This window comes from Fusarium vanettenii, assembly GCF_000151355.1.
Source record: "Fusarium vanettenii 77-13-4 chromosome 10 genomic scaffold NECHAsca_82_chr10_2_0, whole genome shotgun sequence".
In the NCBI taxonomy this organism is placed as follows: domain Eukaryota; kingdom Fungi; phylum Ascomycota; class Sordariomycetes; order Hypocreales; family Nectriaceae; genus Fusarium; species Fusarium vanettenii.
In genome coordinates, this window is record NW_003315807.1 from 1,005,300 (window position 1) to 1,019,177 (window position 13,878).

General features: G+C 52.0%; 2 protein-coding genes across 2 annotated transcripts; one reads left to right on the forward strand and one right to left on the reverse strand.

Moving 5' to 3' along the window:
• Positions 1-1,615: 1,615 nt before the first annotated feature.
• Positions 1,616-5,061, forward strand: NECHADRAFT_50208 (uncharacterized protein; the record flags this gene model as incomplete). Its single annotated transcript, XM_003039829.1, has 3 exons — positions 1,616-1,772; positions 1,829-1,953; positions 2,107-5,061. The coding sequence occupies 3 exons, from the start codon at positions 1,616-1,618 to the stop codon at positions 5,059-5,061; spliced, it is 3,237 nt and encodes a 1,078-aa protein (XP_003039875.1).
• Positions 5,062-5,983: 922 nt separating this feature from the next.
• Positions 5,984-11,678, reverse strand: NECHADRAFT_49923 (glycosyltransferase family 2; the record flags this gene model as incomplete). Its single annotated transcript, XM_003040038.1, has 3 exons — positions 5,984-6,015; positions 6,071-11,310; positions 11,371-11,678. 3 exons carry the CDS (start codon positions 11,676-11,678, stop codon positions 5,984-5,986), a joined length of 5,580 nt encoding a protein of 1,859 aa, XP_003040084.1.
• Between the last annotated feature and the right edge of the window lie 2,200 nt (positions 11,679-13,878).

Below are 13,878 nucleotides of genomic sequence, written 5' to 3' on the forward strand. Positions count from 1 at the left end.
AAGAGCAACCCATTTCCCTGATGGCAGCACATCCGTCATTTTGACCATGAAGTGCCTCATACTGGACCAGTGAGGAAGTTTGTCATCACTGTTGGACGGCCACAGAATCTCCGAGTCCACGCAGCCGTCAAACAAGAAGTTGACGAAACCGGGCCCCAGACTAAGCCGACGAAGTGCCCTGCTAAGACGATCGACTTGGCCAGTAGGAACCATCCTAGGTGGTTCAACGGTGTCATCTCTTGGCATTTCCCTGGTGTGCCAGATGGAAAATCTTTCAACGACATTAGCAGCTTGTCGATGTTATCGGCAAACCCTGATGAGAGTGAGTTGCCAAGTTTAGTGTGATGCGGCGATAAGAAGGAATATACCGTCTGCCGAACCCGAAGCTCCGTGTCACGCTTCTCGGCATCACTAAGTTCCCATTGTACCTTTTCCAGGCGGCTCATCTTGCTTGAAACGATACATATGAATCGAGGCTTAAAGGCAATGCTATAGGCATAGAGTGAGAGCAGGAAACCGGATATCATTGGCAGCTCTTGATATACCTCTTAAGTAAGCTTGAGGTACGTGACAGATTTGGTCCTAACATTAATCAGACTCCTGTTAATGTGCATTACTGGAAAATTGTTTGGGCGAGGGGCTATATGCTATGGAGGCTATTGTGAATTGGCCTCGATGATATATTCTGGTAGAGGAATGGATAAATGAACTGTTGCCAATTGCTTTGCTGCAAGCGGTGTTGCTTCGAAGAGGCGAAAAAGAGACCGTATGATATTTCCAACACGCTCAGATAAAGAGTCAGTGTACTCAGATGTACTCAACTCCATATCAGTCAGTCCATCTGAATCCAGTATGCAGTCGACCTTGACGAAGCGGAGACGTGAAAGACGTGAGGGTATCATGACTTGGAGTGCCATCTCTGGTCTTGTTGGCGTTAGCAACAAATGACGAAATGTAGCAGCCTCGATAATATGCTGTCATTATTTGGATATAGAGGCATATTGTGCCAGTGAACTCTTCAAAGATTTGATCTCGGTATCCATTCAGAAGTCCGCGTCTGCCCTCGACGTAGCGAGCATCATGAGTTTTATCACCGAGGTGACCAACAATGACTGATATGATCTCTGAAGGAGACGTATTCATTTTGATGCAATTAACTGAGAATTAAGATGTCCAGAACTTGTGTCTGAAGGCATTGTGAAGTCTTGTTAATAGGAGTTGAGGGCATATATAAGTTGCCATGCAGGGATGACTTGATAGCTGATTCGTGTTATGGTACGTCACGAAACTCAATTTGGTTGAAACTTTAACCGACCTAGTCGAGAGTAATAAACACATTAGTATTATGAAGCGCATTCAATAGAAAAGCAGGTTACTATAATGATATCTTTCTTTGGCGGCGCCTATGGATGCCAAGGAAAGAAATCCACAAAAATTGATCAAGGTGAAGAGCCAAGTAAAATGATTGGCTCCCCGGATCATCAATACGCCGACGCCCCACTAGAACCGCCAAATCTGGCAGGCGGGACAGCGGTCGTGAACGGCAGAACTCCAAAATCTCAAGGAAATTCATGGACGAGACATCCAAGTTGCGACGAGCTGCAAGGTCCTCAAAATGGGAAAACGAGTCTCCAACACAGGAGACGGCGCCGCCGCCTTCAGGAAGCGCCAGAAGATCACCCACGAGACGCCCACCAGCGAGGAAGTGACGTCGAGCGATCAATTGCGCAAGCTCCTGGCCTTTGACCAGGATTTGCGCCGCGCCAGACATGGTAGGTTCTCGACGAGGGTTGATGAAGCTTTGCCTGGACTAACCTTGACTTTTTAGGCCTTCAATCTTTCAAGAACCTCCTCGACAAGTTGGTCGCCGAAGATGACGATCGAAGGGAAAACCTCGAAATCCTACACCAGTACCTCGACGCCGTGAAACCGAGGGACGCTTCTGAAGATGCTGTCTACCTCAATGATATCATGGAGATGTGGTCTTTTGCTGTACAAGTCAACAATGACGGCGTCATGTCCTCCGTCGCGGTTGTTCTGGCCTTGCTACTTCAGGTCCTCTCAGGTTCCCTGCAGCTGGTCAGCCACGGCTTGGGCATCTGCCAGACGCTCCTCCAAGAGCGACAACTCAAGTCGATTGCAAAGAACCTATCTGTGGAGAAGAGCAAGGGATTCATTCTCTCACCTACTCTTCGTCTGCTTCGAGAGGCTACTTGCTTGGATGGCGGCGCCTACGCGAAGCGTATCTTCCGAGCGCGCAACTCCACCTTTACCTCCCTGGGGAGAAATCTCGAGATCGGACACCTTGGAGACGCCCAGGAGGATGTACGCAAGGCATCCGTGAGGACCAACGCGGTCAAGTTCTTCTTGAGCCTCCTCAAGTTCTTGAGCTCCGATGGGAGAAAGGAACTTTTGACGCAAAAGGAGCTTCTGTCGCATTTAACATACATGATAAAGACCGACCCTCCTTATCTCGTCCGGGATATCCTGGACTCATTGAAATCTCATGTTTTGATGGATGACAAGATTCCCCGAGATATCAAGTTCAGAAGCTTCAACACCAAGACACTAATGCGGATCCTGGGCCTCTACACGTACGCCGACAGTGAAGATGTCGAGGAGCAGTCGACAGTGAGCTACAAGGCTCACCAGTTCCTCATCTACGCTTGCACCAACTCAAGTGCCGGTGTCTTGTACCCATCAACAGGCCTATATCCCAAGGAATCAGACGATGATATTGTACCAAGTGGACGAAAGGCCGGCGCTCATGGAGCACTCGTGACTGACAGATACAAGGATGATATCCCCGTGTATAACTTTGTCCTCGCCGAGTTTGCCCAGAAGCTCCGTCCTTGGTCAAGCCTCAAGCATAACGAACTTCTAGTAGCCATCTTTACCGCTGCTCCTGAACTCACCGCCAAGTACTTCCTCAGCAACCAATCCTTCACCTTTGAACCGAAGCTTTCCATGACATGGATCGGTTATGCCGCATTCCTTTTCAACACCATGCAGATCCCTCTCCCTCCTCGCTTTGGAGATCGCACTCGATCTTCCAAGGCTCCTCCTCCCACCTCCATCCTGCTCGGCAACATCATTCCTCTTCCCATTAATCAAAAGGTCCTCATCCGATGCCTCTCTCCCAAGTCTCACCTCACATCCTTCTTTGCAACCCGGATCCTCATCGCGGCACTCGAGAAACTTGCTGAAGCCCTGAAAATGCATGAGGATGCATCTAAATCCAAGGACACTGCCTGGAGTGAAGCTAGCCGTCGGCTGATTGATGCCTTCTGTCAACGGATCCCCGATATGAAGGAGGTGGTTCGGGCTTACAAGGGAATACCTGCGGACAACATCCTTCACAAGACCATGGCCAGTCGTTTGCTACGACTGTACTATGAGGTGATTCCGCAAGTCGCACTCGCTGCCAACTTTGATGTGTCACCTTTCTTCACCGAAGTTCTCAAGACACTTAATGAAGGAAGCGAGCAGACTGAGGATGTGTCTCTTGGTGTCATGGAACTCGAGAATCTGGTATCTATCGCCAGCTATTCCCCTGGCATGCGATGGTTCTCAAAAATCGACAAGCTCGTCGATGGAGCAGCTTCCTCGCCGTACACGGCTCTCCTGCGGCTGCTGTGTGACAAGAAGCGAGATCTTCCCTTTCACCAGCTCAAGAAGGTTCTTGGCGAGGTGGCTGTTGAAAATCAACTAGTCACAAAGGCAACCATGATGACACCTCTATACGAAGCGTTGCAGACAACATTGGCTGAGGTCAAGCCCAAGGACATGGAGAAGGTCTGGTCATTTGTTGACAACTGCATCAACCGATGTGCCTCCTCACCTATCAAGTATCTCGACTTGTTGGAGACATACTCTCAGGAAGGAAACTTATCTTCGTCCCACGGTGCCACTGCCTTGGTCAATGTGACCATGGTCGAGCAGCTGTCGTACGCCACAAGCTCTGCCGATAGCACCGAGCAGGCTTCTCTTGGCAAGTTTCTGTCGTCCTACTTTACCGCTTCATATCGGTTGAAACACGGCAAGCAGCTCACCAAGGCCTTGTACAAGCGGATATGCGATCAGTTTTCGTCAAGCAAGGTCAAGATGAAGAAGCTCAAGGACGACAAGTCTGCAAATGTGGATGCTGACGAGGAGATGCCTGACGCCGAGGCGGAGACTGGCAAAGATGAAAAGACTAAATCATCCGTGGACCTTTCAAGGCTTGAGGAGATGCTCCATGTGCCGTTCTCTGAAGATGAGGATGCCACTGCCCTGACCAAATGGGCTGGCAAGAACGCAGAGGACCTCGTTGAAGATGGCTGGGCAGCAAGCCTGATACGTCTCCTATCCTCTTCCCACATCAACATCCGCAAGGAAGCTCTCACAAACATCCTCAAGATGGCTGCCAAGCTCAAGGAATCCTCGTATGAGGAGAAGGACCAGATCTGGCTCCTCCTCTCTGAGCTCGCCGAATCCTCAAGAGAGCAGGTAGACAAGGGCCCCGTCCCATCGGCCTTTACAGCCTTTGCCACGCACGCCCTCGAGATTCTCAAGAACCCTCTTCATCCGCTATACCCCAAGGTCAATGGTTTTCTCACTCGAAGCCCCTTCTGGGCCCCGGACAAGCTACCCCTCGCCCACGATGTGCTCCACGGCGAACCGTCAGAGGACGACAAGTACTACACCGAGATCACTTGGCTGCTCATCTACCTGCTCGACAGCCTCCGCACGCCCTTTGATCTCAGCATCTTCCACCGCAAGCGCTGGTTCGAAAAGATTCTCGCCCTCGGCGCAAACCCGTATCTGCGTGTTAACCTGCGCACCCGTCTCCTGAGGACAATTTACCGGGCGTCATGCATCGAGGGCGGCAGCACCACGCTCGTCACCCGCTTCGGCATTCTAGGTTGGCTAGATGCGCAGCGAGCAGCCTCCGAGGGCGGCGAAGAGGTTGATGTGTTGACGGCCCTCACGAGGAGGATATGGGAAACGTGTGACCAGGAAAAGGTGAAAGCTTGGAGCAAGGGTGGAGTTGAAAAGTTGCTCAAGGGACATGTGTTGTAGAGCGGATGTTGTGTGTAGATATATAGGCATTGATATATATACCCGGCGTTTATACAAAAAGGCTCACGGAACTATAACACAGTACAGCGTGATCCAAGTGACAACATAGACTCTTTCCGAGGTAATCGTCTAGGTGTAATACTTCCAACTAGCATACTCATTCCTACCAAGAGACATGTCACTTTGAACAGGCACGCGAGTCCAGAAATCAACGAGACACCAGAACATCGGCACTGACGAGGTACCTGGCTCCTATCAAGTATAAGATTCAATTAGAGATACGTTGTGATAAAGGTAAAGGAAGGTTTAGAGCTTCTGTACCTATTCTTAGTAGACTCTAGTTATTATCTTTCGGGGAGGATGGTCTAAAGGGCGTATACTGGCCTCTCTTTATCCTCGACGTGAGAGGCAACTGGCATGATGGGTTTTGATCACCTCTGCAGCTCGTCATCACAAGATAATCAAGAAACAACAGTGGAATATTGGCATGAGACGTCAAACTTGTTCAAACTCGGTGTACAATATGTACAATGTCCTGTCCATCTACCTCGATATAAAAATGAATAAACACCATGAAAAACGCAAAGCACGCCCCAAACTCAGGGACTGAAATATCCTGATATCCCCAACCACAAAGCTCGCTCCACGATGGATCATCCGAGATCAGAAAACACCCTCCTCCGCTCCACACGCGCGCATTATTATGATATTGTATAGAAAACCAATGCCCGAGCCGTCTTGTGAGCTCCTCTGTGGCAGAGAAAGGAGGGCAAGAGAAGAGGTTACCCCTTTTTTGACATGAGCAATTATTCAAGTTTTAGCGTCCTGTCCAAATTCGCCTCTGTAAATCCAGAAAAAAGTATTGCAATGCTGTGACATTATAGTGTTCGCTCCTTTTGTGCATCGTCGTTTCAAACGCCGTTTACAATTGACCCGAAAGCAAAGCCTCGGTGGCTGTGATAACATGTTAGTGAAAGATCAGAAGAGGTGAGGTACGGTAGAAACTTACCAGAGTTGATGTAGGCTCTCTTAGCGTCCAGGGGGACGTTGAAGCGTCTCTCAAGCTCCTGCTTGATGCCCTTCTTGGTGACGGTCATCAGATCGGCCGTCTTGAGAATGTCACGGATCTCGGCGAGCAGAGCATCGTCGCTAGGCATGCCAACCATCTCCTCGGGAGAGAAGAATTGTGATCCGCCAAACTGGCTCATGCGGTTGCCGGGCATCTCAGAGTGAGCCAGAGACATGCGAGACATGTTCTGGGGAGCAAAGCCAACCGTCGAGCCAGGGCGGCTGGGCTGGTAGCCGCCATACTCAGAGAAGGGACCTTGAGCCTTGGTGGCGTAACTGTAACCAGAGACCTCGGATCGAACGTCGTCACGAGCCGTCTGGGTCTCCCAAAGCTCGGCCTGGTACTCCTCCCACTTCTTGCGGGGGATAGACTTGGGATCGAACTTGCCCTCATCAGACACGACAATCTTCTTGCCCTTCTCGCCAGCAATAACACGAGTGTTACCCCAGTTGAAGTCATCCATGTGCCAGAAGGAGTACAGAGGCAGGGCAAAGGAGAAGACGGGAATGGCCAGGATGTACATGATCATCCAACCAACCATCTCCCACTTGCGGCGCAGAATGAAGATGATGGCTTGCAAGCCGTAGATGGCAGCGAGCAACAAGAAGGCCGTGATAGGAACAACTGAAGGGTTTGCAATAACCTGGTAGATCAGGTACACAATGTACATGACAATGACGGGCTGGACGATGGTGCTCAGAAGATCGACAAAGACGACGAAACGCATACTGAAACAGCAGAAACCGCAAAGCTGGGCAAGAGGGATAAGTTCAGCCAGGTTGTGAACGGTCGAGTTGATCCACCGACGTCGCTGAGAGAGGAAGACGGCCCAAGAGTCGGGAGCAATAGTCCAAGCCTGCGCGCTGTAGAGATACTTCGTCTTGTACTTGGAATGATACTTGAGAAGGAGGGTCGTCAGGTAACGATCCTCACCAAGGTGAAGCAGGTTCTTCATGTGGAGGGTATCGACACGGATGGTGGAATAGTCCTCGACAATTTCCTTGCTGACGAAGAGGGGCTTGCCAGTCTCAGCAGCGCGGATTCGGTACATGGAGAAACAACCGGGCAAACAAGTGACGGAACCAAACAGACTTTCGAAAGCCTTGGACAAGTTGTGAGAGATCCAGTACTCGTAAACCTGAATCATGGTGATGAACGAAGACCTGGCGTTGGTAAGGGCAGTTTCACCACAGACGGCGATCAGACGAGTGTCATCGATAAAGGACGAAACCATGCGAGTAGCTGAGTCGGGGGCAACCATGGTATCGGCATCGATCTGGAACATGTACTCGTAGAAGGTCGGGTTGACACCAATAATGTTGCGGATTTGGTGGTACATTTCGAGCTCCATGGGACTCATGGCAATGTTATAGTGAACGCGGTTGAGGAAACGCATCATGACCATCTGCGAGTCTCGCTTACCACGGTTACCAGGGCGAGAAACCTCGGAAGGTTTGCCGACCTTGACAATGACCATGAAGGGAACGATGTGACCCTGGACCTCATACAGACCCGAGTAGACCTTGCCCATGTTGTGTTGCTTTTGACCTTCACCCAGAGATTCGAAGCTGAGAGGCTCAGGGTCAACAGTCTCAGACACGCCCAGAATGTCAAGCACAATGCGAGGAGTAGGTCGATCGTTGCCCTGACCAATAATCATACCATCGCAAATGATGACAAGAAGCTTGCGCTTATCGTCGTACTTCATACGCGACAGCGAATCCATGGCACGACGCAGCGAGTCTTCGTCCTCAGTGTAGGCGGGAATCATACACATGACGAACTTGTCAAGGTTCTCAGGCGCGTTCTTGCCTCCGAATTGAAGAGCAGCAAGGAACTTGAAGACCAGGATGGAGGCGAGGACGCAGGATATAGCCAAGATGAAGTACGATGCAAACTGACAACGAGTGGAGTTTCGCGTGTCGACATCGCCGATGTAGAAGAGATTGTTGAGACAGGTGAGCATGCGAGCCTTGGTGAGTTCGTCCAGCCTGAGCTGATCCCAGTACTTGGTGAGGTCACTACCAGCCTTGCTCTGGAATAGTCCTTCAACCTTAGAGTCCATGAATCTGGTAGCACCAGGAATGTTGGGAGCGTCCTTGTCGTTCTTGCCCTTCATACGCAGACCGCCGTTCAGATACATGGTCATATCGTACACACGGCCATTGAGGATGGCGATGTACTGGCTCTTGGTGTCGGCGAGCTTCTTGACGTACTTGGCAGTATAGCCCATTCTACCCTTCATGTGGGTGTGTCTGAGCATGTACATCTGCTCAAAGTACCAATCAGGTCGGCTGTCGTTGGTGAACCATCGGAAGTCGTGGTACTTGGAGTTGAGATCCACATCCCTCTGCAGGAGAAGCTGAGGCTGGCCAGTGATGTTGGTATCTCTGTTCTCGAGGAGAACCTCATGACGAATGGAGCCATCCTTGCCCTGGCATAGAGCGGAAACCTGGACTGGGAAGAGGGCGCTGATGTCCTTGCCGGCATACTTGAGGAAGGTGTCTTCAGAAACCAGCTTGTTGGGGAAATGGTTGATCTGGTAGGCGCCAATATCAAAAACGAAGCCACGGATAGCAGCATAGGCGCCATCGCTACCCTTCTTGCCGTCGTACGAGGACAACTCGGCGGTGCTGTAGACATGTTGCCTTGGGCAAATGAGGAGAGGAAATCCGACCATGACGAAACCAGCAATACCACACATCAGCCAGATGAGCATGTTGATGGCCAGCTTTTCTCGCCAGGCCATACGAACATCCTTTCGAGGCATGCGTCCAACAAGTCGAACAAGGAAATCGGGAATAAACCAGGTAAGCACAAAGACGAGGGCGACCCATCGCTTTCGACTGGGCTTGTCTCTGTACTCCTCGACTTCCTCTAAAGACTTCTCGTTACCTCGCTCGGCCATCTGCTCACGAGTGTCAAGGTTTTTAAACATGTCGCCACCACCAAAGGCAGAGACACCAGCTTCAGAGCGGCTGTCGTCAGTGAAGTAACCACCCTTGGCCTTCTCACCATACATGAGAGGCGTGTTGCCGCCAGAGACAAGGTGCTCCTTGGAGGCGCCGAAGGGCGTTGATTCGGCAGGAGTAAGACCATCACCAGCATCAGAGGATGGCAAACCACCGAAACGGCCTGACACGGAGACCATCTCGCCTAGCTGCGCAACCTCCATCCAGCACCGCTCACTCAAGAAGACACCGGTGGCACCAACTCTAACCTCGTTGTTAGGCCACTGCTTCTCCTCAATGACCATCTCGGCACGCTCGCGTTCGCTGCCAACCAGGATGGTCTCAGCATCTGCCATGCCGAGGAACTCGCCAAATGGCAGGAACAGACTGAAGTCAGCAGAACGGAGTCGCTGGCTGATCTCTGCAATGCCAAAGGTTTGGACCTGGGTTCGAACACACTTGCTGTCGAATTGATTGGCGATACGTCGATCGTTGGGCTTGAGGCAGAAGATGAAGTAGGCGTTGGTACCAGGATCAGTGACCGCCTTCTGCACATTCTCCAGGGAGGACAGGAACTGGCCTGAAGCTCCCTGCTCGATGGTCATCTTGACGTTCTTCCTTGACTCTCCAGCTTGGCTCTTCTGCTCTAGATCCTCCATAGCATCCTGCTGCTGGCGTCGGTAGGCAGTGTTGGGCCTAGCGGTTCGGTGTGTCTTTCGGGACATGACACTGGGTGCTCGCATGGGCTTGGAGCTGACAGTGGCCTGCATAACAGCAGTACGCTCGTTGGGGTGGGTGACGGTCTGCAGAGCCTCCTGGCCAAAGAGACGAGCGACAAACTCGCTCTTGGTGCCATTGATCATGTTGAGAAGATCGCCCGAAATAATCTCACCGTTCTCCTCGATCAAGCCCTTGACAGGGTAGTCAACCTCACCTGCAAAATGCTTAACGGTAAAGCACGCAGAGGTGTTCTCGGTCATGAAGTTGCTACCAGGCAGCTTGGCAGTGGCAGCACCAACCTCGATAGCAGCGTTCTTGCCATCGAAGCGTCGTCGAAGAGACTCCAGAAGCTGCATGTCAGATCGGTTACGGCGGGTTTGATCATCCAGAATGCTGAGAAGACCGTTACCGGGCTTCAGAATGCCTCGCACAGCATCTGAGTTATCGAAGTAGCTGGTTGGTGCTACGCTGACTTCCTCAGACTCAAGCATGTCAGCCTTGCGGTCGAAGAAGTTCTGGAGAGTCATGTTATAGATGCTCTCGGTGGCAGCGTTGTTGAGAAGCTGGTCAAGGGCGGATCCAGTGGCGGTTTGCTGAGAGAAACCAGGGAAGTCCACGACGGAAACAGTGTTCGCAATGGATTCCTCGGGAGCGCAGAGGCGCTGGTTGATAGTCTCAAGGATCCAAGCAACGAGGAGAGAGTAGAGTGTGCGCGCAAGTTCACCAGCGTGAGCGCGGGCGCCGTTGGGGTCAAGCATCACAGTAACTCGCTCCTTGTGGATCATCTTGGTCTTGTAACCCAGAGTGGTCTGAAGATCAGCAGCGCTGACACCCAGGAAGGCGGCGATGATGGAGAGAACATCCTTGTTCTTCACGGCGGTGACTGTGCTGCCACCCTCGTGAGAGAAGCCACCGCTGTCGTCTCCGGTGACGCTGGTCTGGCTGGTCGACTCGAACTCGAGCTGACCAATATGGAGAATACTTGCGAGAATCTGGCAAATCTCGGCAATCTCAGCGCGAGGGAATTCGAGCTTTCGCAGAGCATTCTTGAAGACCTGGAAGCCTTCGGCATCGTTGATACCAACCTTGAGCTGGGTGGGATGACCGAGATACTTCCATCGCTTCTGCGAGGTGCCTGTCGGGCCAGCAGAATCCTCCAGACCCAAGTGGGACTTCTCAGCGTCACTCGTACCAGCTAGCAGGTAGTACAGAACGTGGAAGTTTCGTTCGCCGGTGGGTACATCGGCAATACGACTACGCTCAAGTCGGTGGTCAAGGAGCTTACCACCGATGAGGATGGGGTTGGTTGTAGCCGAAGTGTCGTACTGGAGTTCGTAGAACAAACCTGACTTGGAAGCGGTGGGGGTCGTAGCCGTCTTGGTCGTCGTGAGAGTATCGAAAACGTAGGCGGCGAGCGAAAGCTTGGTGGACAGTGGTGTTGATGACTTGTTCAGGAGAGCTGTGAGCAAATGGGCTCGAACAGTCGACTTGCCAGAACCAGATTCACCCCTGGCATTGTTAGTGTCCACACATTAAATATTCGATTTTATCTCATGAGATATCACATACAGAAAGACAAGGGCCTGGTTCTCGGATCGGTGGCCTAATCGAAGGTATGCGCGGTCGGCCAAATCCTCAGCGCCAGCCATGGCGCTTCCTTCCTTGCCGCCATCAGGGCCCTTGGTCGAAGAAGTATAGGTGTTGAGAGAGATGAGAGCGTGAGACGAGAGTTGGGCGGTTGGGAGAGAAACATGGAAACGACTGGCGAGATGGGCAGTGAGATGCGTATCGGATTGGAGATGCGCTGGGAGCGAAGGCAGCGAGGGTTGGGTGTGAGGACCCCCTCCGCTGCCCAGGTGTGGGAGGCTCATGGCCATGATGCACAAGAAGCCAAAATTTGGCTATCTCGATGAAGTAGCTGGCTCGGTAAGGGTTCGTTCAATGGTCGATGCAGATGACTTGATGGGCTCGGGGATCGGGGATGGGAAATCGACCGTCTTCGAGTCGTGGTACAATCTTCTGTTGCGAATGGCGTCGGCCACGTTACCGGGTCAAATGAGAACGGTCAACGGGCACTCTGAGCGAGAGTAAGGGTGCGGGTAGACAAAACGAGCGTCAGAAACAACAAGAAAAGAATTAAAGGGAGGAAAAAGGCGATAAGGAGCCTTCACCAGGTCGTGAGGTTGTTCGGCGCTACTAACTGTTCACAACACCAATAAAAACAGCCTGGGAAAAGGGATTGTTTTCTTGGGACAGGCAGACCACATGCCATCCTGCCTCCGCTGGATACGGGGAGGAGGGTACGTACACCGTGGGAGGTGCCAGTTTTTTCCGTACGGCTGACCACAGGGGCCGAGAGCGCAAGAACCTCATGGGCGCAGCAGGCCCCCCTTTGCACTTTGGTATTCATTGCTATGTTTGTCCCACGACCACGGCATAAAACGGACGCCATACGAGCTTTTTCCCTGCCCATAGCCACACGGCAGGCCCGGCAGCGTCTTCCCCTGGATCTGCCCTCTTCTTTCTTCTTCCTCTGCCTTGCCCCGATCTCGAGTCTGTCATAGCCTGGATTTTGCTACAGCACTAAGCGGAGACTGGCTCTCCTGTTCGTCTAGCAAGGAGCCTCATCTACATGACGGAGTCCCAAAGTTTAACGGTCATATCATCCAAGACTACGGAAAATTAGAGATTTCTGAAACTGCGCTTTGGGGACTAATCGAATCTGCAATCATAATGAGATCAACGCACTGTACGCGAGATGGCCGGGTGGCAGATTTGCAGCCAAGCGACAAAGGCGTGGTGGCTCCCCTCTAATGATGGATGTCTCTTTTTCTCGGTCTCACTTGGCTTTGATCCCGCGCCACAAACGGTCTATCGCCAAAGGATCGGATGTCTAGGAAGCATTCCTCATGGCGCGTCTAGTCAGTCATGGTCTCTCGTCAGACAGACACACTCATCCGCCAGTCTACGGAGGAACAGACGGCAAAAAAGAGGCGGTACTCTGCCTCTCGTGATGGCTGCATCATCAGGGGACTTTGGCTGACGGGCGACTTGTCATGGATCCATCATGGTTGGTACGAACCCAGGCCCTAAAAAGAAAAATGCCCCTGGTCTGTCTGTTCTGGCCCAGCAACCGACCGGCCGTTCCCCAAACGGCATCCACCGGATGCTGTCCCCCATGGTCAGGGACGCGGCGGGTCATGCAAAAGGCTTGTTTACTGTTTATGCTCCGTACCGTGTCGGGGCGGCTTCTGTGACACGGCTCTCTCTAACGAGGCCTTCGAATGGGAGGCTTGAGACCTTGGCGTCTAGTTTTCCGCAATTCTCAACCAACCGAGCTCGCAAGTCCGCTACCTCCTCCATCATGGCCACTGAGCTCGGGAAGAGCCCTAGACATGGCGTTCCGAGTTCCACAGCTCAATGTGTGATGTGATACGGGTGAATTCGAGATGGGTGATTCGAGACAAGATGAAGGGATTGAGACAGGATGACAGGCTGATCGGGTTCCTGGGTGAGACGGCAGTGGGTCGACTGCCTTTCCATCCCAACTATGGGTTCGTCCACGACTCTTATGAGCAGGATCCAAGACGTGGCATACGGCATTCAAGGGAAGGGAATACCCCAAGATGAAGGGGTTGAAAAAAAAATGATTCGGGCAGTGCGGATAGATGGACAATATGGCAATCTCTTCTCTATTTTCCAGGGGATTGCATTACTCCACTGCGGACAACTCAAAGCCCGCTTTACCCCGTCACAGCTAGACATCATCAAGCCAGGGCCTGGCCTGTCAGCACATCCTCGTCTCGCTAGGATCAGCGCTGGCCTTAATGATCGATCCTCCCTGATCAAGCTTCTGGAATGCGAGGACGGAGATGCTAGCCTGGACCAAAGCCGTTCCCTGCTTGCTGTTATTTTGGGAGCCAGAGTGTCAACGATGACGGAAGACGGTCCATCAAGCCCTTATTCTAGCTCCACGAAATGCCATCTAGGCTGGCCTTCATCCCTTGGCCTCTCCGATTCCCCCACGATGGAGAAAATCTAGGCTGTGAGACGCGTGCATGTGTGGGAGAGACGTGT